This window comes from Mycetomoellerius zeteki, unplaced genomic scaffold (assembly GCF_001594055.1).
Source record: "Mycetomoellerius zeteki isolate Tzet28-1 unplaced genomic scaffold, Tzet1.0 scaffold80, whole genome shotgun sequence".
NCBI lineage: Eukaryota > Metazoa > Arthropoda > Insecta > Hymenoptera > Formicidae > Mycetomoellerius > Mycetomoellerius zeteki.
The window spans coordinates 26171-52800 of record NW_017257831.1 but is presented as its reverse complement, the minus strand read 5'-3'; the positions used below and the strand labels follow the sequence as shown (position 1 = coordinate 52800).

General features: G+C 36.0%; 1 protein-coding gene across 3 annotated transcripts in view; it reads left to right on the top strand.

The window, feature by feature from the left end:
- The window catches only part of LOC108729863 (RNA-binding Fox protein 1), a 161552-nt gene that overhangs the window by 122545 nt on the left and 12377 nt on the right, over positions 1-26630 (top strand). The window contains exons 8-10 of one of the 3 annotated variants that reach the window (XM_018459205.1): positions 18462-18615; positions 22368-22431; positions 23566-23712. In XM_018459205.1, the coding sequence (XP_018314707.1) occupies positions 18462-18615; positions 22368-22431; positions 23566-23601 (254 nt within the window). In that variant the 3' untranslated portion in view covers positions 23602-23712. Of the gene's footprint in view, positions 1-11375; positions 11524-18461; positions 18616-22367; positions 22433-23565; positions 23713-26630 lie in introns of those variants that run through there. The other 2 variants (XM_018459202.1, XM_018459204.1) reach the window with 2 other exon arrangements.

Sequence of the window (26630 nt, the reverse complement as noted above, 5' to 3'; positions counted from 1 at the left end):
GATGATCGCGTGTGACAAAAATAATGAGCAAGACAAACGCAACAGACACGAGAAAGCATGTTCATCTCACTTGTTTCGTTTTCTTTTTCTCTTTCGATGCAATTTCTTCCGATATTTTTTTCCTTTCCCCTTTTTCGTTAGTTCTCTGTCACTACTTCACGTACGGGCTGCCATGGCGGCACAGTCTGTAATACTTATTACTCTTCTTACTATGATTATCATTATTTTTTTTTTTGGAACTGTTTATTAATTGTCATTGATTAATGTTAATGGATCGTGGCACGGTGTGTTAGTTGGCGAGAGACATGACAAATAATTTTTTGAACGGGCGAAGGTTGCTGCATGCTCGAACAAATGCCGCCTTTGATTTAGTGGTAACTAATTAATTCTGGTATACCGTCTTTCGTTTAATTAATCGCCGATCGTGTCGGCCACGTCGCTCGCCATTTCTTTCTTTCGCGAGTGAATCCGATAATCGTGTACATCGATATCGCGAAATTTTCGGCGGATAACGTTTTGTTAAAGAGTATAATCGCACATCATATGAAAGAATCGTGCGAGTGTCGTCGTCGTCGACATTATTTCAGCAGGCACATAAGTATATAATATGCTGGGCGTTTCTGAACAATCGTATTTCTTCAGGATTTTATGTTACATAACTGTGATTGATATCTTTCAAACAAAAATTTAAAAGTCGATCGTAAAAATCATTGTTCTTTTATTAGTACAAAATGTCATGTTGACGAAAAATTTTTTTGTAATTTAATATTTTTGTATTGAAAATATTATAATTTCATACTCTTTAAAAATGTGTACAAACAAATCCATTCATTTTCCAAATTAAACTTCTAAATTGTAGGAATATTAAAATTGAAGTTTGTATTTTTAATCCTAATCTTACGAGTCTTTTCCATTGAAAATTATTATATCTATATTACAACTCTTTTTAATCACGTCCTATTTGCTAATAAAAGAGGAGACAGCATTGTTCAGAAACAGCCCGATCGTATACACAACGTTCACCTTTCTTACTGATTGTTTAGCCTGGCATCCACTAATTAGTCGTCAGTGCGTAGCCTTAATTAGTTACCTCTGAGCGTGCAAGCACCGCCAGCAGTTTTAGTAGTGGGCCGCAAGCGGGAGTGCGCTTTATTTTTTGGAAAAAGAAACCTCGGCAAGAAGAGTGAACGATTCCGTCGTCGTTCTCGAGAAAAAAAGAGAAGATCCGATTCAGTCAATCTAGTGTTCTCGATACTCGTGGCCGTAAAATGCCCCACGTGATCAGGGATGGGGGCGAAAAGGGCTCTTTTATCGACTAACTAAATTATGTATTACTAAGTCACTGTAGTTACACGTAAATAACCACTACAGTTAGTTTTCTCAGGCTCTCGCGGATGTCAATCAACGCCGAGACGTTTCTGTTATTTTCTCGTAATAACACACGCGTTTTTCGATGTGAGTGGATCCAGTGGTTCTCATACTTTGAGCTTTTATCGCTACTGCTCGATGCGGAAAATATACATGACGAGAAAATACCATCTCTCGCGCAGTTAAATTTTATCGAATCGTCGCCAATCCTTACCTTCGACAATCATCGACGAATCGTTGGAGCTTAACGTTCCCCATGGCTGTCTCTGATAGCGCGGAATAATAGCGCCACATTACGATCACAATGTTAGGAATAATAAAATAATAAAATCCTAATGGAATAAAATGATTTGGATAGAAAGTCTCATTTTGCATTTATGCACTAAGAAATTATATAATATAAATTACGTCGCGGAATAATTAATAGTTAATAATTGAATCTCATATAACGGGAATATTTTAGTAAATACTTCTATAATTTTATTTGTTCTATAATTCTAATACTTTATAATTAAATATTCTATATAATTAATATTTAATACATAGTGATATAATGTTAATATAATATTGCTTTAATATATTGATGTTCAGAATATCTTTTTAGCAAGCAGATTTCAACACCGAGTTTTGCAAAATTAATAAATTTCATTTTTCGTGTCATTAATTCTCGGTGAAATAAGCGTAGTTTGAGAACCACTAACGTGTGTAATTATTAAAGAAAAACTGTCGTTTTATCCTTCGAGAACTACTCGTCGCAACTGTAAATTTCCCGATAGTAATTGTTCGCAAAAAAGTTTCGAAGAAAGTAAAAGCTCTCGGGCACGGTGACAACGATTTTAGATAGCCGGATTAGTTTTGTCGGTATTCGGTCACTACGGGCTGATACAATAGAAAGAAAACATATTACGTCGCGCAAAGTCGTTATCGAAGTCGCGAAAACACATCGAAAACGCATCCATCCCGTATCGGCATTCGGAACAGTGTTGAATCACTATGATCGTGTCCCGTAGATAGCGATTTCTTTGCGAGATGTTGAAAGTAGAAGAGCTCACGTTTATACATACATATATATATATATATATACATATATATACTAATCTCTGCATCTCCTTTTTTGGCGTATATTACTCACTCACACCATTTGCTCGGAAGTATCTTTGAATGGCTTTCGTTCGGAGACCGTAATCGTTATTGTTATACTTCTGGAACGAATAATATCTCTTAGTGCATGGAATCATATATCTCAAGCGAGATCGGCACACGAGTCGAGGCCGATTGGAGCCTTGCGATCGAGTCTATCTGTGTAGCAAGAAACACGTATATTGTACCTGCATACCTCGATGCGAGAATGCGCCTTCATCCACCGCTTCAGGAACTTTGGTTGCCTCCGTCGCGGAGGCAACGATTTTCATTGCAAGCCTTGGGATATGGCGAAGGAACTTTTTGACCCTCAGGAGAGAGAGACCCTTCGCCTGTGTGCGAGCTCGGATCGATAACGCGCGCGAGAGAAAGCAAAACGCGGAAGATTTTAAAGCTCTCGGAATTGTAAAACTCGTGAAATTAGAACGAGCTTTTTCTTCGTTTCGAACGTCGAATTGCCGATCGGGGTTCTCGAGTCCTTGTTTACTGGGATAATTGATAGCTTCGTTGTGATAACGTAGAGGCAATTGTATAACTCTCGACTTTTTCCTTTTTCTTTTTTACGATAGATATATCTTCAGAATACGCGGGATAACACAAGAATAACTGTATTCAGCAGAAAAAGTAACTTTGTACTGTTGTAAAATTCTTTAATAAAATATGATTGGTTTTGCTCTCAGTTCCTTATTGGATTTAAATGTATAAACCAATTAAATTAAAAAATGTTACAACAATTGCAAAGGTGCTTTTTATTTACTGAACGCAGCGATTGATTTTATCATAAAAGCATAGTTTTATGTTTAACTTCATTTTCTCATGGCCTTTTTAAACTGAACGCCGCAAGTTAATTTTAATTTCGCGTATTTAATTTTATTTTGCGTGATGTAGGATCTCGTTTTGGAACCTAGATTTAGAATCTTTAGTAAGCGCTGGCTTCGTTGGACTACGCTCTACGTTCTAGAACGTCTCGGACGAAAGGGGTGAATGTAACGGGTGTCTCGGACACACCGAAGATTTGTCGTTCGCTCTCAACGGGTCGCGGTAGTCCTGTTTGCTAACGTCATTAGTCCTGTGAGCGTTGATTTGAATTCCAAGTAATTTGCCAAGAGAAGTACGTTATGTAAACACCACACCTTAATCACTGTTGCTTTACTCGTTGGGTTATGCGACTGTGGTTCTAGTGCATTTTACTGACTTTTCAGCCTGCCACGGTTGCATTCACACCTGTTTCCGTGTATGTTCTTACTTCTGTTTCTTTCACGTTCTATTATTCACTTCGTCCATTTCGTACCTCTCCTTTTCCCCCTCTCCCTTCGCCGGATACGTCAATGCCTGCATCTCTCCGTTCTCTTTCCCCGACGTTGACATTTCATACGAGAAAGATGTAAAGCCGGTCTTCACCTCGCCACCATCTTTCGTGACCGGTCATTTCCAGAGTTCGTAACTTATTTGTGAAACGCTTAACGTGACGTACGCTTTAATATCCGCCGCTATTTTTCTTCCCGAGTTTAATAAACTTCACGAGAGAGATCATTACGCAGACGATATTTCTTTCGTTCAATGACGATGTTTATTATTCACGAAACAATTGTTACATGTGTTGTAACAATCGTATTACATGCACGTAACAATGTATTGAAAATCGATCATTTAACGCGAATGTATGTTCTTTATGGTTATTAAAACTTTGTTGATTATTAATAACTTGTGAAAATTGCAAACTTATATGAGACATAAATTAATACTTTAACATTTGTTTCTATATTTATGTTATTGGATTCACTTTCCTTTTAATTTGATTTTATCACCGTAATATCTTCTTTTACAAATGTATTATTTACGAACGAAAACTCTTTTCGAGGCATTGTTTTAAAAGCACTCGATACAATGGGTAATTTCCCGAATGAAACGAGCAAAACGAATCATCAGCTCAGACAATTCAAACATCTTAATCTTCGCGAAATGATCTAGAGCGCACAGAGAAGATCTTCGATCTTGATTCTCGCATCGCCCACTTTGTAAAGTTAATGCGGCTTAATTACGCCTTAAGTACTCGTGATTTACGACTCAAACGCGCTACGTGGAAAAGGCGAGCGAGTTGATTCAATTGCTCGCCACACACACTAGTGAGAGCCTGTCACTTTCAGAGACGTCGAATAATCTCAAACACCTAATCCTCGACCCGTTCCCTGCTTAATTTTATATAAAATCCAGTAGTCCATTCCTTCGCATAATATATACGTCGTTTTAAATTAGCGAAATCAAAATTTCGCTCTTTATTCTTCATATATCTCTCTCTCTCTCTCTCTCTCTCTCTCTCAGCACATTAAAGTTTAAAGTAAAATTTAATGTAAGAAAGTGGTAGACCCATAATTTATACACTGAAAAAAGTTTTCTAAATCCAAATATAATATTTTCTTGAATAGTACTAAATAAACATTTCTGTAAATAAATATTTAAAAAAGAAAGTAATACTTGAATTACAAATAATATACGTTTAGTAAATATTTATTTGCAATAAAAAAATGTTTACTTAGCAATATTCAAGAAAATATTACTTTAGATTTAGGAAATTTTTTTTTCAGTATAAGGTCTTGTACCATTTTGACACAACGGCGTGTTTAAAGAGATCTTACAAATAATGAGCTCGTCTCTCGTTCTCGCAGCAAACCCTGCAATTTTTCACGTATCGGCGCGCAAAAATGGGCTCCCTCTCGCCGTCTCTTAGCGAGAAAATCAATCGAGCATCGCGCGGCTCTCTTTCTCACGGCGACGTCGTTTTTCCTAAATGCGGATATAACACCGCGTAAACGTTTTCGGCCGTCGTATCTGTCCTTTCTGAGCCACCGTCGTCGGTGGCTCTCTCGCGAGGCGATTGTGTACAGCTTCGCTCGGGAATACATTGATAAACTCGTACTCCCTTTTTTTCTCGTTGTATCGACTAGCGAGTTGTACCTCACGAGCGATGGAAAGAGCTTCGAGGCGCGCCGTGCAAAAGTGCGCAAGAGAGGGAGAACGGGAAGGAAGAGGGCGATAAAGGACGGACAGAGTAGGAGATAGAAAGGGAGCGAGAGGGAGACGACACGTGGGAGAGACGTGGGTCCAAGGGTGGATGCTGGCAGCGGCATTTATTGATCGCTCGTAGCAACCCTGCCAGCAATCCTCACCGCACCCTCCGGCCGCCCTCTCGTGCTGCGAGTCACCCTCTCCTGCTCTCTCTCAGCGCGCGCGTCACCGGCCGCGAAACGAAAGCCTCAAAGCTGCACGAGCTGCACCTCTCTCCTCCCCAGGATTCAATCATATTAATTACTCACAACACCGCCGACGACTCTTAACGTATCCAGGTAAACGCGCTCGTTGATCCCTCGCCGAATCTTCGCGGATCATTTTTCTCCTAACGCGCTCGCCGCCATGCAACAATACGTAACACCGTCTTGAACGACACCGTCTTACGATTCAATTCGTAATACTCGTTGAGAACGTTATATTCTGAAAATAACATACGGTCAGTGTTATCGCGCACAATCTAGGTGTAGATATAGAAAAAACTGAGCTGTCTTAAAAATTTTACTTTTCTTTAAATGTTTAAATGTTCGACTTGTGTATAGCTCGCTATTTTTGCGAGACATCTTTAAATATTATTGATGCCTCGAAAGAGTTGCGAGTTGCAGACAACGAGGTCAAATGCGAAACATTTAAAGCAAATTTTTTGGTGCAGCTCGGTGAACTCGAAAAATAACGTTTCCTCTTTATTGAGATTTTCTCTCTGGTATGTACGAACGATAAGGTCAGACTGGTGTAAAATTCCACGCGTAAATAACGCGTAAATATACGTGAAATCGCTGAATGCCAGGGGGGCAGGTAGATATATTATCTGGAATTTGGAGGGGCTGACTCGCGTTCTATAGGATTTCGTAGGATCCTCACATTTTACATATTAAAGAGTTAAAATTTATGTTACAAATTTTAATATAAGATCAGACAAAATAGAATAGATACGTGATAACACATAATCGACAATTATGATGGCGAACGCGATAAAAGCGCTGTTGTTGATATCAAAAATAATTTCGATGAGGCCAGGTGGCCTAGATGCGCAATAACGAAGTTTCACGCTGTAACACGTGATAAAAGTTCCTTTCCCTCCGATATTCTCATTATCGAGTAATTGCGTTGAAAATGGCGCGGGACGAGAAGTTATCGCGTAATAATTGATACGAAACGACGTACGAAGCGACAAAAATATTATTCCCACGTTTATCTCGCGTGTAAAATTGGAAAATATACAATTTGATTCGATTACGTGCGTTCCTTCGACCAACGTATTAATCTGATTTCCGAATTGTATTTTCGCTTTGTCAGTCGGGAATCTCATTCGTTATATTTTGCGTATCAATAATTATGCTGATATTAATTTTTTCAATGTGCAATTAAATTTTCAATTAAAAATTTTTATGTGCGATTGAATTCCGCCTTTGCCAAGTTTCTCCTTTCCTTACGTTTATTTAATTAAAGAAACGGTTCATTCGGAATTTATCCGTTTTTCATTCAATCTTAAGTTATACCCGTAGGCGGAATTAATTAAACGAGGATAGAGGGGATAATTAGTATACGCGCAACTCGTAAAGTTCGTTTCAGTTTAACTCGGAGTTTTGCTATTTTTCCATTTAATACACACACGTCGGCACGGCCGCATTCTCGCGAGAATTTGCGTGAAACAAGTACATCAAGTACAAAAACATGGTAAAGTAGGATATACCGTGGTAATCGTTGTTACATAAAAATATAGTACTCGCGATGGTAAAATTATTTCTCATTTCATCACGCATGTTTTACGTCCAATGTGCTTTATATATACTGAAAAAGAGTCTAGTAATTGCTATCAAATATTGAATGAAACAATTTTAATTAAATCTTCAGTTAATATAACCAAAAATAATTTTACTTCTCTAAATATTCAGGTATACCAAACAATAAAATATAACTAACCATTTAGTAATAATTACTAAATGTTTGGAAAAATAAAATTATTTTTGGTTATATTAATTGAATATATTATTAAAATTATCTTTACTTAACACATTTGGTAATTATTACCGGATTCTTTTTTTAGTGTATTATTGCAAATCTTCGAATTTAACATCCAGGACGATTATTAGTCTGCGCGTCGGCAATTGCTAAGTCGTTTCAGCGGTTTCTGTGAGTAATTATTTTAAAATTATTTTCAAAAGTTTAAATCGCGAAATAAAGAAAATCTCAGATACAGCCAGATAAATTATAAAGTCTCGAGGGTAATTTTTTAATTCTTATTTCTCCCTCGACGTCTCCTTTTCTCTTCCGTTAAATTTAGTGCTTCGCATCAGTCAGTTCTTCCTCCCTCCCCTCGCCTCCTCTCGTCGTCTTAATTATATCATGTACTTGCATAGTGTGCCTTCTTATGCCTCTCGAGACACAGTAACATAAAAGCCTCTTCGTTCAGCCCCTTTTAGGATTGGAGGATTCAAAATTTTGTTTAATATCGACTCTACAAAGTAATATAATTGCAATGATTCGGTAAATCTTGTTTGCGTTTACGCGATTACACATATTGATATTTCGCAAATGATTTTTACAATATTATTTTTTTTTTATGTCATAAAGGGGCCAGTATATCTCGCGATATTTTGTGATCGTGTGGTTTACACTTTGAATATTTTAATGTTTTTGTTCAACACGCGTGATACATACGTTGCAGATACATTTCGGATTGGTATTGGACGGCATAATTGTTAGATTTTAGTTGACGTTTTCAGAATTAAAAAAAGTGCATATGTACGCCCGAAGCGAAAGTGCGCAGTTGTGTGTAAAATTACATCGGACATCAAATATGCAATTACGTACGAATGGCACTGCGTTGATTGGTAATAAATCAGTGAGTAAATATCGTAATTAATATTTCGTTTGTGCACAGTGGACGAAATATGCAGGTCGCGGTCGTTTAGCAAATAAACTAGCATGAAAAATGAGCCGTAATTAACAATACTGCGTACACCAAACTGCGCTTTGTCAACAACAGAGAACATGAGAAAATTCGCGATAATTCACATGTTTGTCTTCTTTTTATACATATGTATGTATTTAAAATATAATACCTAAATTTTTGTTTAAATATGCCCAATATATTAAATATTGATAATTCCTCTAACATTTATCTTGAATTATTATATGCACCAGAAAAAATACATAAATTATATTAAAAGATTAAAAGAAACATACGAAAGGAACAGTTGCTAAAAATATCTACAAATTTAGCTAAATCAGATCTGAAAATAATTTGATTAAGCCATCAAAATAATTACATAAAACGCTCAAGCTAGTTACTGAAATGTCAAAACTTTTTATAACATTATGCTTAATTGTTTTACATTATTCTGGTATTTTAACAAAATTGTTTTCAGATCTGTATCTTTTAAGTTTAATTAAATTTTTTAGATACTTTGGCACTGTTCTTTCTATTTAAACATGTTGTTTAAATTAGGTAATATATAATATTGAAACGTAAAAAGATTTATCTCTAAATTTTTAAATTCTATTTCACTTTCGGTCAGGTGTTGTAAGTTTGATTACGAGATGATTACACGGTAATTCTTATTGCGCGCTAATTATTTAATTGGCCACCATTTCTCTAAATCGAAGTACGAGCAGCATCGCGTCGTAAAGTAGCAGTTAAAAGGTTTTCTAATTACAATCATAAATCGTTCGCAGCGTGATGAAGAGTTTCATGCACGCCAGAGGGAGCTGTACGGACCGATGCGATTGTTCGATTCATTGAATTAACAGTCAGTCATGAACGCAATGGCTCTTAATAAATCCGTATCGAGAAATATCGAACTCTAACGAGACACAACTCGAGAAGCCGCTTTCGCGCGGAATCCGTACGCGCGATCTCGCGGTAAAAATTAATCCGTTTTCGATTTATCGCATGGAGAGACGTCGCGCCGGATGATCCGCCGGCTATAATCAACTCTCGCAGTTTTTTCCTCCGGCCTTTTTTCGTCCTCTCGCAGAACGGCGCGCCGTTACGATTTAACGAAGCTTTAGAAAAGTTGGAAACTTTCGAGAACGCAATAAATCTGCCCGGTGCGTTCTCCTTAACGAGCCAGTCCGCAAGCTTTGCATAAAATTTCATCTTATTCGTTACGACAGAATTAATTCTCTTTGCCCAATCGTACGTGGTCGTTCGTCTTTGTAGCGTTAGACTTTGTTTTACAACGGCACGGTGCCGTGTGTCAGGATCCTGTTAATTAATTAGTTAAAATTTGAAATTAACTAGAGTCAACGAAACGCAAAATTAATATCCTCCTACTGCATAAGTTTTTTCTCAAAGACTAAGAATTTATTGCATAAGTTCTTTCTCTCATTACATCCTCATTACATGATTACATTATGCGCCGATACGACAAATAAATGGTTCCCTAACATTTTCCAATTGTCTAGTTGGCGTAATTCGGATAATTTCAGTAATGATGTTACTATTACGTGATCGACTAATAATTACATTTAAAGAGATCGATATTATAATACATTAAATCGTGTGTCCCAAGCGGCACTTCGAAGAGCACGTAACTATGTAACATCCGATTTGCGATACGCATACTATCGCAATTAATTATCATTTTTATATCCATTTGTTCTGAATTTCCAATAATATCGACTGATTTTACTCCGAGTTTTGCTAAATGGAAAAGAAAGAGGGAGGGAGGGGGAGAGAGAGAGAGAGAGAGAGAAATAGAGTTTGGATTCAAATTAAATTTACCATTTAAATCACAAGCAAAATTGTACAATCATTACTTACGCGTTTAAGTTGTTTCAATTCATTAACTTAAATTTAAGTGAATACGAATTATATAATAATTTATAGACGCCGCGAGAAAAACTTTCGTTCGCAAATAATCTTTTATTTTTATTTTCTATTACAAAGTAAACTAACGAAAGATTTTCGTTAGAAATATATAGCAATCTATATAATTATCATTTACAGCGGCAGCAAAATACACGTAACATAAAAAGAACTCGCTAACTGACACCGAAAATGCCATAATCCGCTCACAATTACATATTATTAAGATATTTATATTCGTGATTACGAGTCATTTTATCACGCAGACAAACGCTTCAGGGCAAAATAATTTTAACGTGAAATTAAAAAATTGTTAATAATGTAACTGGTTCGACCGAATCGTTTCTCTGCATAACATTTGTAATTTTAATCGACAACAATGTTTTACGATCGTCCGAATCGCATCGAATTAATCCGCCAGTTATTCACAGAACGTTGAAATTAACGCAACAACAGTTCCGACGTTCACGAAATATTGTTGTAATAAAACTAAGCGTTCATGATATATGAAAAGTCTCGAAATTCTGAGGCTTTAATCCACTCCCTCGAAACAAGCTGCGACATGTTCGGCAATCATACAAATACTGGCAGTCGAATTTAAATTACTAATAGCGCGATCATTTATTCAACGAATCGGTTCCCTACGTTTTGAGACTGTACTTTTACGAATGTTCGAATTCAAACGCTGTTAAACCGTGTACATATAAAGGAGTTTTGAGGGAAATATTTACTTTAAAAAAAGATTTATTTATTTTTATTTTTTTATGACACATGAGACTGCGTCTCGAGAGCGACGCCAACAACTACGCTGTCGTTTATTTAATTATCAAACCCCTGATTGCGCGAGTCACGAGATGCTCAAACTAGCGAACATGACGCAGCTTTCCGAAGTTCCACGAAAACGAGGGGTGGATTAAGACACCGGCGCTCCTGCCGTTGCGCGATCACGGGAGCGACATGGAGCACTAACAGCCTCTGACAAAAACAGGATACAGGTTGCCGGCCATGCCGTGGAGCTGGCTAGGAGCGGCGGCGCCATCAGCAGCTACAGCTGCAGCGGTCGCCGCGGCCGCGGTGACCCCATCGCCTGCAGCTGCACCGCTCGTCCTTGCACCCAGAGCGGCGGCGAGACGGAGGTACGGATTGAGTTAAGGGTCCTACCACATATGCGGCACCGAGACAATCGTGTTAATGTGTTGAAAACGATGAACGAGCACGAACACCTCAAATTTACCCCGATCAACCTTAATCAACCCTACTTTCTTTGTCCCATCGCCTACTGAGAGAAATGTTTTGTATGTACATGACTTACAAAAATTTTCTTACCTTTTAATTAAAAAATTTTGTCCCAATCAAAATTTGGTGGAATTTTAACGAAACTTTGATCAGATCAACCAGATTTTTTAATTAAAAGAAAGTTTTTGTAAGTAAGTTAAAAATTTTTTTGATAGAATTCTCACAAGATTAAAATTTTTAACTTACAAAAATTTTTTTACTTTTAAACTAAAGAACGTTTTTGTACGTCACATATCATACAAAACATTTCTCTCAGTGCGAAACGGAAGACGGCAGATGCGTTCGAGACGGATCTGCATAACTTGAAATATCTCGCATTACAGTAAAACGCGCTTGGTTCTTCTTGCATTTTACGAGAATACCGAAAATCGCTCTCGATAAACGCGCGAGACGTCCAAACTTCTTCTTACCGTCGTCGTGTGCAATTGTTAAATTGTTTAAATCTGTGCGGACCTAGCTTTTGAAAGTGTGCTCTTTGCCTTTTCCATTTGTCGTTCGGAAAATCCGTACAATCGCTTCGTTCTTCACGTTTTCGGTGCAATTAGGTCAATTTCTAAAATTAGGTTGCGCTTGGCAAAAATTTCCGTCCAAGGGAATCTTCAAGAGTTTCGCATCCGGTATATATTTTACGAAAAGAATGTCTTTTCCGCTTTCTTTGGTTAATACGAAACGATGAGTAATCCGCGAGGTAGAGCTAAAATTTCGTGTAGCAGCACCGGCCAAGGAAATAACATCGCGTAGTTTTAACTTTCATATCATCTACTGTAAATTTTACGAGACTCAATTGCGAATATACGTTGCTCACAATTTAATAGATAATATTTTAATCGTTCGTGGTATTAAAATATTACAATAGTATATTTTAAAAAATTGTTTTTGAAGATTATTTTTAGGTATTCGAATACTGCTTATAATTTTATGTTTAAAGTTTTATTAAACGGAAGCAGTACGCACGAGATTGAATGGATGCCAAGAAATTATGTATTTTTAATTAGTCATTTTTCTTGAAGTGCATCATCATTAATCGTACCGACATTTCATTTTTTATTATCAAACCGGAATATTTTTCCTCGGGGAGACGGACGTGCATTATAATTCCACTATGAACCACGGCGAATTGCAAAATATACGCGATTTATTTAAGCTTAGACCAGTGTATATGAGTTTTCGATTCACGCCGGTTAACCCATTACTCGTGAATTCACCGTGGGACATTATTTTACGTGTGTTATTCTTATCATATCGTGCGTAATATCACCGTGATATATTTCATCACGATATGGTAATGGTTTTCCACCATGGTTATTGCGTAATTTCGCGATCCCTCTGGTAGATCGCCGCGTAAAATCAGCATCATAAAATTTATTATTGCATCGAACCGCAGACGCGTGTCTGACGAACGACCGTCCCCCGTATTATCTACTCCTTTTTTCCTCTTATCGTATCTTTTCGTATATTTATTGTCTTTCTTCTTTTTACTATTTGATAATTAATGTTGCCACCTTTCCTCTTCTCGGTGTACTCGTATGTCGTATCGGCAGTGTAGCACACAGAGTGGAAAGAAACCCGTTGAATATTCACTTGTGCACGAACCGCAAAACCACCACCCGAATGCTCCGCCATGGTTGTTGCATTGATGCTAGTTGGACGAACACAATACTCTGTTCCTTCCTTCCCCTATTATACATGTGTATATATATATATATAATATGTGTGTATATCGTTTCTTTCTTCAGGGCACGCATTATATATCGATGTTTTCCGCCTAATTAGTCAAACTCGATCGGATGTTTAGGGAGCTCTCGGCGGCGGTCGATCTGTGGCCGGGAATAATCGCATGGTTTCCACTTAACATTTCTTATAATTAAATTTTAAAGCGAATTTAATATGTGATAAAGTCGACAACAAATTATTAGTTTTCGATATGAATATTACAATAATGTTAATGTAAAAAAAAAAATTAAAATTATAAGAATATAATGATTAATTTTAATCATTTTTAAAATAATTAAATTATAATAATTAAGAAAATATAATTTAGTAATTATAATATTAAAACATTTTTATAATAATTAAAGTTATTTTTAAGAAGGTCACGATAACGCATTTTAAAAAATTAAGCAATTTCTGTTAAGCCATGAAAAATTTATTTATGTCGTGTAACAATTTGCTTTTACATATTTATGATCACGCGTGCAAATGCAAATGAATCGAAATACATACGAAATGGAAACGTTTTACTTCGCGGCAGCTGATGGGTTAATATTTAATTCGTAAGCTCATTGGTTTTCAATTAAATTTGCGTACCGACGAAAAGTCCATTTGTTTGCATGGAATTTACAACGTGTGCGGTTCAACGAGAAACTTTCGTTATCGCAAAAATTATTGATGACGCGAACGCAACGTGCGATTTTGAATAAGGGACAAGTGGGCCGATTAAAGGATGGCGACAGCGCATTAACTTTTTCATTGTTCGCGAGTGTAATCTCTCTACCCTTCGTCGGATCATGTTATCGCCGGACTGCATTTCCATAAATTTGGATTTACTCCAGACCGGCGCGGCGTGTCGGACGATCTGCCACAGCGTGCACAGTCGATTAATTAATAGCCGCTAATTGGCGTGTCACGCGCACTCGTAAAATTTGGCCGAAGACAGCAATCGCGTTCGGCATGGTTGGCTTTTAAACTCATATCCGAAATGAATCGAATAGTCACTCGTCGCGCGTGTTGCATTCCCAAAATGTCAGAGTGTCGTGTGTACGAACATTTTTTTTTTTCCCCAAAAATATGTCCCTCGCTTACTTTGATGTAGAGTAAAACATGAATTTTTCGAAAATGGATTGCAATAAACTGTTATGTCGCATCAACTAGGACAAAATGACAGCAATGCACTATATCGATATTTTTAGAAAGTTGACACGGAAGAATTAACGTAACAAACTATCAAAAAAGTCATTTACAATAAAATAAAAAATATTTCTTTTAAATAAAAAAATTTGCTGAATATTATTTTGTAAACGTGAGCTACAAAAGCTGTGTTTTAATAATTGAAAATACGACTAAATTCCATAGAATGTACATATTTATACGCCGGCAATGTTAGTAATTACACTTCTGTGCCACAGATCACGCAAGCCTGTAGGAAAATGGAGTTCATGCGGTTGTAAACATCGGCCCGTTACACAAACCACCCTCCTCTTTTTGGAATGCGCCTGCTATTTTATGCATCACGCTCTTGTTCTTGACCCGCCTTTAGATAACAGGTGATCAAGCCGACCTATTAACCAACCCATCGTCGTTGATCGTTAACTTACATTTTGGTTTGCGCTAACATCACGCGCGTTACCTGCACAGTAGGTAGTTGTCTGTTGAGGATGCTGTTGATGTGCTGCTCGTGTAATTGAACCCACTAGTCTAACAACAGTGCATATGTTTGTTATACTTTCGGTATAATTTTGATTATCAGAACTTTGAAGAGATATGTTTTCACGATTTTCACGATGTTTTATTTTTTTTTTTTTTTTATGTACATGAAGTAATTTTATATAACGACATTTTTTATTTACAATTTACTTACAACTTAATTAAATTTTCTAAGTGAATAATTTCGTTGTTCAGTAATATGGATTTTATTATCTGTATTTTAAATATATACTATACAATCAGTAACGTATAAATATAAGTAGATTGAGTACTTTGAAAAATTTGTATATTATTTATTTTTTGTAAGGAATCAAAAGATTCATTTCTTTAACAAACTTTATTCTCTTCAAGGTGAATTTTTCGAGGCGAACCATGTATATAAATGAGAAAGCACTTGTTAAATCGCTCCATCAGCAGCTGATCCGAACGAGATGACTTGGTGCCGATGAAAAGGTAGGCAGAATCGTCAGATTTTATTGCTCCATCTTGGACCAGCCGGAGATAAAAAGGATTCTTCTCGTCGCGCCGAGTTTGTTTTCCCAACTTTTTTTTCTTGTCGGATATGTCGATAACTCAACGTCATTTGTCGTTGCCGTCAATACAACAACGGCTATTCATTAAAGTCACTATCCATCCATCAGGGTTACCCATATGATTCTTCCAATTACATCATCTATCAATGCTCAAAACGTAAATTAAGAAATATCTCAGAAATGTAATTCATCATATCATAGCCCGATAAATTATCTATTTTCTGACAGATTGATATTCTTATCTATATAATAATAATATTGATAGTTTAGTCTAATGACATTCTAACACCTTTGTCCTAATTCTTTTGATGTCTCTACAATTTTGAGAATCGATTTTTGATATCTGGAGAAGTAATAATCGTATTTTCATTCTATAAGTATCTCGAATCAAGGAGCATTATTTTTAATTTTTGTATCGTCTTCCGAGTGCAATTCTTCATCGTTTTGCAATCTACGAGATTGCTGATAATAGAGTCTCGATTATTTTCCATCTCTTCAAAATATAAGGATTGGTTAATATTCCACATTCTCGTTGAAATTCACCAAGCGAAGGCTCACTGCCACGAATCTGAAATGCATCACCGAACGAGAAAGCCCTGCAGCCATCGTTGTGTGCATCGTCAGCTTCCGGAACTGCGCGCATCCGTGGTCTTTCTTCCCCTTACGAAGACTGGCGTCGATCATGCAACCGGCAGCTGCTACACAATGTGGACGGATCGAGTCGTGACATCTACGTCGCCGTCTATTCAACTCCGTCGGAAAAATTTCCTTCGAAAACCTCTGTAGAGACCAAATGAAAAAACAAGCTCATCAACTTCACAGAGTATTACGACGCTCAATATTATTGTGTAATTAATTTGTACAATATTACTAATCCCTCCCTTTAAACAATTCGAAACAGACAGTCGCAGGGTTGCCACAAAAGTGAAAATTAGGAAAATATCAGGGAAATTGAAAACAGTCAGGAAAATCAAGGGAAAATCAAGAAATTTTCTAAATTTTTTGAAAAATTAAAATTCTTGACTTTAAAAAAGTTTAATATACATACATCACACCTACAATTTTAGAATACAACCAACTTAACAATTAAATGCAAGCAGCATTAGAAACATTAATAGTAATTAACATTGCTATGTTATTTTTTCAATAAAATATTTGGTGATTTCCAAAATGAGGACGAAAATGCGAACAATTTTAAGATATTACTGAAAGATTCAGGAAAAATTGTGAAATTTTATCTGGAAATCAGGAAAGGATTTTTAGGATGAGAAATTTGTCACAATCCTGAGTCGGAGACTTGTCAATATAGCCTCCATACATCAATAATATTATACAATAATATTATGATCGTCTAGGACTGCTGCCTAAACCGCCTTTACATTTGGCGTTGCGATTTTCGAAAGTCTTTTTATTTTCTTACTCTTGTTTAATTTTGATTCGCGAAATCTCGATTGTCATCGAAGTCTGTTAGACTTACATATTCTACATAGCTTCTGACATCACTCTTCGTCGAAGCTTCGAGGATTTCACACCGATCACGCAAGCTTTATTTCAAGGCGTGGGAATTTTGCCACTCGCATTTTGGAAATCGTCCTATTTACGTTATCTGTCGAAGGAAATTGTAGCGACCCTTTGCGAGCAGATCGCAAATAACGATAAAACGCGCCGAAAATCTCTCTCTCTCTCTCTCTCTCTATCTACTATCGTAAAGCAACTATTTCTTCTAGATGAATTTCGTTTCGCGAAGTTTCGTAGTCGTTTCTTTCCTTTCAAGCTATTCCTGAATGTCAAATACAAGCGGAGTAGAGGAAGCGAACTTTCCTATTTTCGATTTTCTGAAGTTCTCTGCGCTCTGCCACATCCTTTCTTTTCTTACGCCGCGAGATTCTCCGGTGTTTTCTGATGTTCGTATTTACTTCTCGGGCGCAATTCTCCAAAGCCAATCTTTGATAGGAAGAACAAAATTTCCTGCTCGTGCCGCAGCTTCTCTTAAATCGAAAGCTTTCTCTGCGCTGGCAGGATCAGATACGTTTGTCGGTGAATCGTGCTTGCTTTTTTACTTTGTGCTATAAGCACTTTAAAAAGAAGAATCTTCTATTCCAACTACAACCAGTTGCCCTTCCCTTTCTTTTATTATATATGCACCTCATTATTAAATTTCCATGAATATTGGCGAATTTTGAATTGATTTAATAATAGAAGTTTAAAGAACTTTGATTTTGTGTGTGTACAATTTATTACATTGTAAAAATGTTTTAAATTACTAATGTAATTAATTAAACGATTAATTTAATTATTTAAAAAATGAAATTTACGTATTAATTTACAAATTAATACAAATTATAAATATTTAAATTATAAAAAAGTACTTTTTATTAATTTTCTGAAAGAAAAAATTCATTATAGAATTTTACCAAAAAATTTGTTATTAAAATTTAACATAATGAGGATGCGATATCCCACAAATGGAAAGAGAGAAAACGACCTCACATTAATATTGTACTTGTTCGAGTTTATCGAATATGCTGATCGACTGGCGAATAAAAATTTTCTAGATGTTCTAGAAATTTTTACTCCACGAATTCCCTCGCAACAGTTAAATGTTCGATGAGTTAATTCCCAGGCATATCGATCCTAAGTTTCGTAACCGGATATGAAATCGAGTCGCGAACCTCGTCTCGCCGGCTGTCGATGTGCGCCGCGGTTCCTCGAGGAGCAACCTGGAGTCCCACGGAGTGTTTGATAGCAACATAAGTCTTCAAGAGGTAGGCAATCTTGTGTAATTGTGCATGTGCGCGCGTGTCGCGTGTGTGTTGTTGCAGCTGCGGCACTTAGAGGAGTTGCCATACAACGTGGCCGAGTAGGAGCAGCGAGGGCGACTTTTCCAACCAGCGCGGCCGCCTTGGCACTGGCCAGGAATCCGGGGCAACTTGCAGCTGCAGCTGCGGCCACGGCCCTACATCCCTTCGCACCCGCGTAAGTATCGGTCCAGGTCAGGTTGCGTCTAACCGACGTCTAACCGGACGGAGGTATTCCTGTACTCGGAGAATACTCTGTTAAGCGGCATTCTAATCGGTGTTTTTAATTGAATTGAATTATACCACTTTGGAATAATTCAACCCTTCTGTTTCAAGGCATGAATACTCTGGTACCTATGTATCATATTTTGAGCAATAAAAATTTGTTTTGTGCGAATTTTATTGCGTCTTAAGAACTCCTTCGGACAACAAAAGACAGTTTTGTTTTTATCTTGTTCTTACTTTTATATTTTTTGTGGAAATCGTATAAAACACGATAGCGTAAAGATGAAAAATTATGCCTTGACAGGAGAGTTAAGAGTTAATTCGATCGTGAATTGATGGGATCGGAAAGGACGATTTTGCTGAAATTCTAAAAATTTAGCTAGATATCTGAAAATAACTTTATTGGATCATCAAAATAATTGTATGTAGAACGCTAACGTTGATAACATACTGCAAGAAGTTTTGAAATTCTAATAACTAGTTTTTAAGCGTCCTATACATAATTATTTTGATAATCCAAACGAAATTATATTTTCAGATCTGTATCTAGCTAAATTTTTAGATATTTTAGCAAAATCGTTCTTTTTATGCGCGACATGATAATTCGAGTTGTCACTACATTTTTTCCATGTTATGCATTTTCAATAAAACACTGATAAACCATTAACAGAGTACATATTTCTACAGGAACACTTCTATATGATCTAGACCAATCATCTTAAAGAATATCTATATTATGCAGCTTGATATCTTTTGTACGTATCCTTTTCTCTTCTTGGTGAATTTTTTCTTGCAGCGAGTAATCAAGAGCACACCTCGAAAATACTTTCCTGTTACGAAACTTTCGCGAAGGTTCGTTGAACGATAAAAACGGACGTGTGGTATAACGACGATAATTAATTTACGTAGCCAGGGTGTGGAAGAGGTGCGTGCGTCATTAAAGTTTCGAAGGACTTTTTCGCGATAGCCTTTTTCTTCTTAACTTACGATGTACTTACGTAGTTAGCGTGATTTATATACCACTAGTTCTTCCATGCAATAAAGTTTAACTTGTGAATTCAAACGTTAAGTCGCGTTTTCTGACTAATTATGTTATTTATCTTTGATACAATTTACGATAAATAAACTTTTAAATCTAATTTGATCGAAGGATTCTTTTCACTTCTTCCTAAGCACAAATTACATTTTCGATAATCAACGATCGCATTTTCTTTTTAATTTTTTTTTTTTTTTTTTTTTTTCAAATTTTAGCCACGTATTGAAAATTTAATTTTCCGCAAATATCAGTGACTATTGGTGTAAACAACTTTAATAACTCACAGCTCAATGGCGTCCATTTAAACTATATTGCGACTGAATGTGGGAGTATCGTTGAGTATATACACTCCATCACTTCATCGTGCGTCGAAGATCATCGAGTGACATCGAAAATAATCGAGGGAAATTACTCGCTGCAATGAGTTTGCACGCGCCGCTCGTTAAGGCTTTGCCTGTCAATCTCACATGCGTTTGTACACTGCATGTCCACCTTCCCAAACCTATTTCCTGCAAACACCCCCTCCGCGCACAATGCGGATTATAATTTGCCAAAGAGCGTCCGCGACTCGCTCGTTTTTCGCTAAATGGAGACTTGTGACGAGCGGAAAAAACGGAGAACGCTCGATTGCTTCCCTGCCGAGGACGATCAAAGAGGTGGCATCCGGAAAAAAAAGATTTCATTTCATCCAACTGCTCTTTGACTGATTGGAAGATTAAAACGCGACTGTTGAATCAACGCGGTTTATCATGTCGCGGTGATCGCGCGTATTTTTTTTGTTGAAGATTAAAAATTGTAGAATGTAGACACTTTATCTTTTTTTTTTTAACTTTTTATCATTCCGAATTTTTAGGAGCTAGCATTCGCATTGAACGTCAATCGTTCGTTCATTTTAACGTTACGAAATTGGACATGGCGTTGGCAGGAATGAAAAATTTGAATACGGACGAAAATCAATCTTCGAAGCCTGTTACATCGATGCACGCCCCGGCCGCGAAATCGGATTTGTCAAGTCCAATATCTACATATATTGTGTATGTATGTATGTACATATAATATGTATATACATACGTTATGAATTTTAATGTAAAGATCGTATTGTTTAATTTATAACGTAAAGCGAATTATAGAGAAGGAAATGACTTACATTTTATCTCGAATTCATGCAACGTCACACCATGCATAAACAAGTTTCTTTCAAAATCAATATAAAGTTATACTCGTAAAACGTTCGTATAAATTCAGGAATGAATTTTGTTTACAGAGAAATAACGAAAACGTTTGATAGAAATAGCTCAAATATATAGCACAAATATATTTATCCTATCTGATTTGTTTTTGAGTCACGATAGTTCCTTTGGGTTTTAGTAATTTTTGGCATATACTGGATCTAGTTGTTTATCGTTGGAACAAACTTTTTGTTCTGACCTCAAATATCTTATATTATCTACTTGTAAGTATTTTCATGACGTTTTGGGAAATTCGTTCTCTTTATAAAAGTAATCGATTTTCGACACACGCACAATTCGATAATAATTTATATTTGCAATGATAATATATAGGGATACAAAATGTTATCGATAAATGATTATGAAAATTTATGACATAGAAATGGTGTCTGTATATTTTTATTGAATTCAATATTGACAAGGCAAAAGATATGTAACGCGCAGTTTTATCCCGATAAACATTTGCCAGACATACATATTTCAAATAATAATCGTTTTTTATTACTTGTTTTTTCCATGAATCTGAAGGCAATATCAAAGAATCTTAAATAAAGTTGAACAGGACGAATGCGTACTTTTTCATCATTACCGGTACGTTGAATTTACTCCTGAAATTACGCTTACATTTTACGAAATGCGTATGTGCTGTAATAGTGCTTTCGTAACTTTCTTCATTCCTGACAGGGTGCAGTCAAAAACGAATTCGCGAATTCGCATTCCATAAAATCAACAAACTTTTTTTCTTCATGCCTTTTAAAACAAGATTATTACTTACTCAAGTTAAATAGACTTTTAACAACGATCTCCCCCAACGAAGATAATAATAGAAGCGAGCTACTTGTAAAACTAATTCCATTGCGAATGCTACTGTGCGGATGCAATATAAAGCAATCAACCTTTTCCTCGGCATAATTTATGATCTTCGCGCATAAAACAAACTTCGTTCGCGTAGTCGGGGGAGGACAAAGTTTATCGCCTCTGTCGTCCTCCATTATCCTACAAAGCGAGGATTATCGTATCCCAGAAATAAATTTTCAATTTTATTCTCGAACGAACGCAATGTTTAATATGTGACGTCTATTAAACGAGCGTTGTGCATTATTGAATCGGAAGATTAAAGGTTTTTTGAAGTGACAGCTTTTAACCGAATGTCCCTATCGTATTCAATATTAAAGTCTTTATAAATATTTTGCGCGAAAAATATGAACAAACGTCGAATTTGCAAAATACGTTATTTTTTTTAAAGGAGGTATTTGTATAACAAACGAAGGATATTTAATCTTCTTAAATAAAAATAATTGATGGCGCGAATTGTAACGTTAATTACACTTTACAGAGAAAATCGTAAGATATCAGAAATTCAATAATCTCCCCACGGGCGCAGTGGCGGACAAGCGGATAAACCGTTCATTACTCATTGGTGGTTTTTATTTTTTGCAGCGTTTACTACGACCCCTTCCTCGCGGCTCACGCAGCGACGCAGGATCCCAACTATAGGTTGCAGGTGAGACATTTCTCGATTTCCACTAATTCCCGCGAACAATTATTTCTCGCTTCCGGTGCACGTGACCGCAGAGAGAGCTGCGGCCACCGAGACACGAAGCACTCGAACGAGTTTTTAATTAAATCGAAGAACGCGCGTGGTTAAATGGAAACGACGCGATAATCAATCACGTCGCGATCGCCGACTGATAATCGGCTATTAATCGGAAAACAAACCCTCGTGAGCGTTGACGCGTTTTCATTATGTTGCGCTATACGGATAAGATATAGGACGGACATAATTAATCGGGCAATCGGAAGATTATCACCGATGGAATCTATACAAAGCGATTGGACGCAAGCTTGTAGTGGTATATATCAATCATACATAATTCGATAAAACTTTGATAAATTTCTTTCATGAATTTCTTTCTACAGACAACTTTTTAGTGGTATTTAGAACAAAAGCTTTGTCAGCGAATCGTCTAATTTTAAATATTTAAATAATTAAACATAAATATATTATTGAAATAAAATTACTCGCGTAATTAATTAAAAAATCAGGTTTATTACTATTAAATCTATAGTGTCAAATTTAACCTAATTTAAGTTGCCACTGCTCCTACTCAATATATCGTTATTTTATATGAAAACAATGAATAAATTCGACACTATATAGTGTCAAATTTATCTATTGTTTAAACAGTGGCGACTTAAATAAAATTTGATACTATAGGTAGATTTAACATCAGTGATTATTTCTTTCCTGAAATTTATCTTCAAAAATTATAATTTTTCATTATATATAATTATACCTCTATTTTCTGAAAATAAATTGATAGAAATAATTATCACCACAAACGAAATTAAAGTCGATGGTAAAATAAAAATATTTTTCATAACCGTATCAATAACCATGTGGTATTCAAAAGAGAACTGTAAGGAGTTCGTAATATCACAGTCGTTGCGATGTTAACCACTTTGTGCAAGCTCGAAATATTCTCGACAGTAAACGTGGCCCGCTCCGAAAACGCAAACGGAAAACGCTTATTCGCACGTGCACCGGAAGCAGAATGCGGCGCAGTATCTGTAAGACGAGACAAATGAGCGCAGAGATTTTGACTAAAGTCCGTAATCTCTTGGTGGACCCGTTTAGCTGGAATGGCCTCAAGCAACAGCTGACGTTAGTTGACACACATTTTGCCAGGCTTGCACATACGAGAGAATGCCAAAAGAGAGAAACCGATAACAATTACACCATCCCTATCTCGTGTTCTCCATTGTCCCGACCATTCGTCATTCTCATTGTATCTCATTTTTCGCCTATCTATTTCGTTCTCTTTTCCTCTTTCTCTCTCTTTCTTTCGTTTCATTCACGTAAAAATCCCCGATGCATCCGATGGTACGATTGATCGGGCGTGGGGGGGGGGGGGGACAGCGAGCACTGTTAACTACTGAGATGATTATTTTTACCCCGATGATTCCGTCTCTCTAACACCATTCCCGCGTGAATGGATTTTACATTCAATTTGTCGACATTTCTTTTGAAAATTAACTTTTTGTCGAAAAACAATGTCGAATAATGTTTACAACTGTAACAAACGATTGTCGATGGCGAACACTTCAATTTTTTTGGCTCAAATCGCATTACTAAGAAATTGTTTTTAATAAGAAATTTAGTTTAGTGACAAATACGTCGAAAATTAAAGAAATATTCAATGAATTAATAAAATCAAAATATTTCAATAAAGTCAAATTTAAGATTTGTTCAGTAAAGAAGCAATATAAAAAGTAATTTCTGCTACATATTTTTAGTAATATGCAATTATTTTTTTAACGTGTATTAATAAAAACATTTTTCCAGATGGAACTTTTAACAGGAAAGAAAAAGGAGACAATATCGACTTTAAAAAAGCTATACTTTTTAATATTAAACGTTTCGAACATTGCATTATGTATAATTTATATATATCGGACCAGTTCGTGATTTTTTTTAGAACAATCAAAATAAAATTCACATTTGTTTATACGAGAGTTCTTCTCTGCTATCTCTCGATTGCGCGGCATCTTGTTGCATCTTGTTGCCACTATTCCATCCACCTTCGCATCATTTTTGTTCCTGTTTCTCCTTCTTTATATTAATTTTTCTCCTATCATCTTTTACAGTTGTTTAAAGGGATGATTATTAATCGACAACATATAATCACGGGGACCAATGAAAGAAAGAGTGGATGGTAGATGACACTAACGTCGATTGTACAGACTTTCGCGTTTGCATCGAGAAAGGGGGGAGTTAACTCGCTTAAAACGAGGATTTAATTCCTTCGTATAAAAACTCGAGTTCGAGTTTCCGCCGTCCGGTATCCTTCCGGAATTTCTTTTCAGGTTTGCCGTTTGTGTTTCAGGCTAAAGCGCCCGCCCTGGAGGTAGGAATTAAGGGTCCGCCTGTTCTTCTCTCGTCTTCTCCGTCTGTTTTATCTATACATATCCCTCTTTTCTTCTTCTGTTTTATTCAGTCTGTTCTCTCTTTGTTCTTTTCACGTTTTCGTTTGTTCGCAAGATTGAAGTGCTCACCGATTGTCGACGACTACTTAGTTAAACGTGTTTCCCAATCCACTTTTTGCTTAAAAAAAAAAAAAAAAAAACACCACCTCCCTTCCATGAAAATCTCGTTGTAACTTTTCCTGTGACGGAAGGTCGTTTAGGGGAGCTGTAGAAGAGTATTCAGCCGACGAGGTTTTTCTTCTCCGACCATGTTGCGTTTCTTTTTTTTTTTTCTTTTTTTTGTGATCCTCGATTGATATTAGCGTGAAGACAGCATGTAATGTCGCCTTTTTCAGTCAGTAGAGCATGCGTCGCACAGACCTAGAAATACGTCGTAGGAGGCCTATACAAGTGGAGCAAACATTTTGTGATAAATGCACGCAATTAAGTGTGTCGTTTGGAGTTCCTCAATTTTGAGGGAGCTTTGTATTATTATGCGGGCCAGTAGACAAGTGGCGTAGGCAGGTTTCGTGTGATTAGAAAGCTACGCTAAGGTAGATGGTAGCCATACCAAATTCGTACTAATGGTGTTGTAGTTAAATTAAGCACACCACATGAAATATTTCTTAACAATTAACTGTAAAAAAAAATAGGAATTTTTATTATCTAGTAAAAATCCCCCTTTTAAATATACGGTCGGAGATTCGTGTTTTCAAAAGAATATTTCGATCATGGGAGAAGATATTCTCAAATACGGTTCGTAATATTATACTATTTTATTGCATTGCTATATCACACATCGATATATTGTAAACATTCAAGCAAGTTCTACTTGGAAGAACAATTCCACGGAAAAACAATGACGTAGGGTAGAGCGGGGCTAGTTGTGACACTTTTTCTTTAAATTATTCACACATAAATCATCACACAATTATGACAGACTAGTTGTAAATCCTTTAAAACGTTGCATGTTCATTTGGCTCAATAATTAAGTACTTTATATATAAATCCTTAATATTATATATATCTCGTAAATAAAAAAATAATTACGTTAATTACAAGGATGCAAAGTGGACCAATATGCCCCATCTATGGGGCATGTTGAACATCCTCGAAGGATAAGTTGAGCTGTTTAATGAGGTTATATATTATTAAAAACATGAAAGGATTATGTGTATATTAATCAAATTTTTATCATTTGTATCTTAAATATAATAATTTGTAATATTCTTTCTTTTTAAATACTTTAATTGACAAAATTAGAAAAACTAAAATCTTTACTCTTTATATTTTATTACAATAATAATAATTAAACGTAAAATATATGTTTAACCGTTAACATAGAATAAAAAGCATTGATAAAGACAGATTTCATATAAGCAGCTGAGTTTATAAGGTTAGTTATGAGATACTGGCCCAACAAGTCCCATATCCCAGGTGTTGACTGAAATACTTTTTTATAACTGAAAAACCGTAAATAAAATAGCAACTTAAACATTAAAGTTAAAAAATACGATATAATAACTTATATCCAAAAAACATTTGATTATTATCAATCGCTTTAATTACCATGTAGACTAAAAAGAAAGAATACTCACCTAATAATTTTACTTTTGATATACAAAAACGAAAAAGCGCACGTACACAGAGAGAAAAATGTTTGGTATTTGTAACTATAATTATATATTACTATAATTATGATTATTACTGCTATAATAATAATAACAGTAACTATAT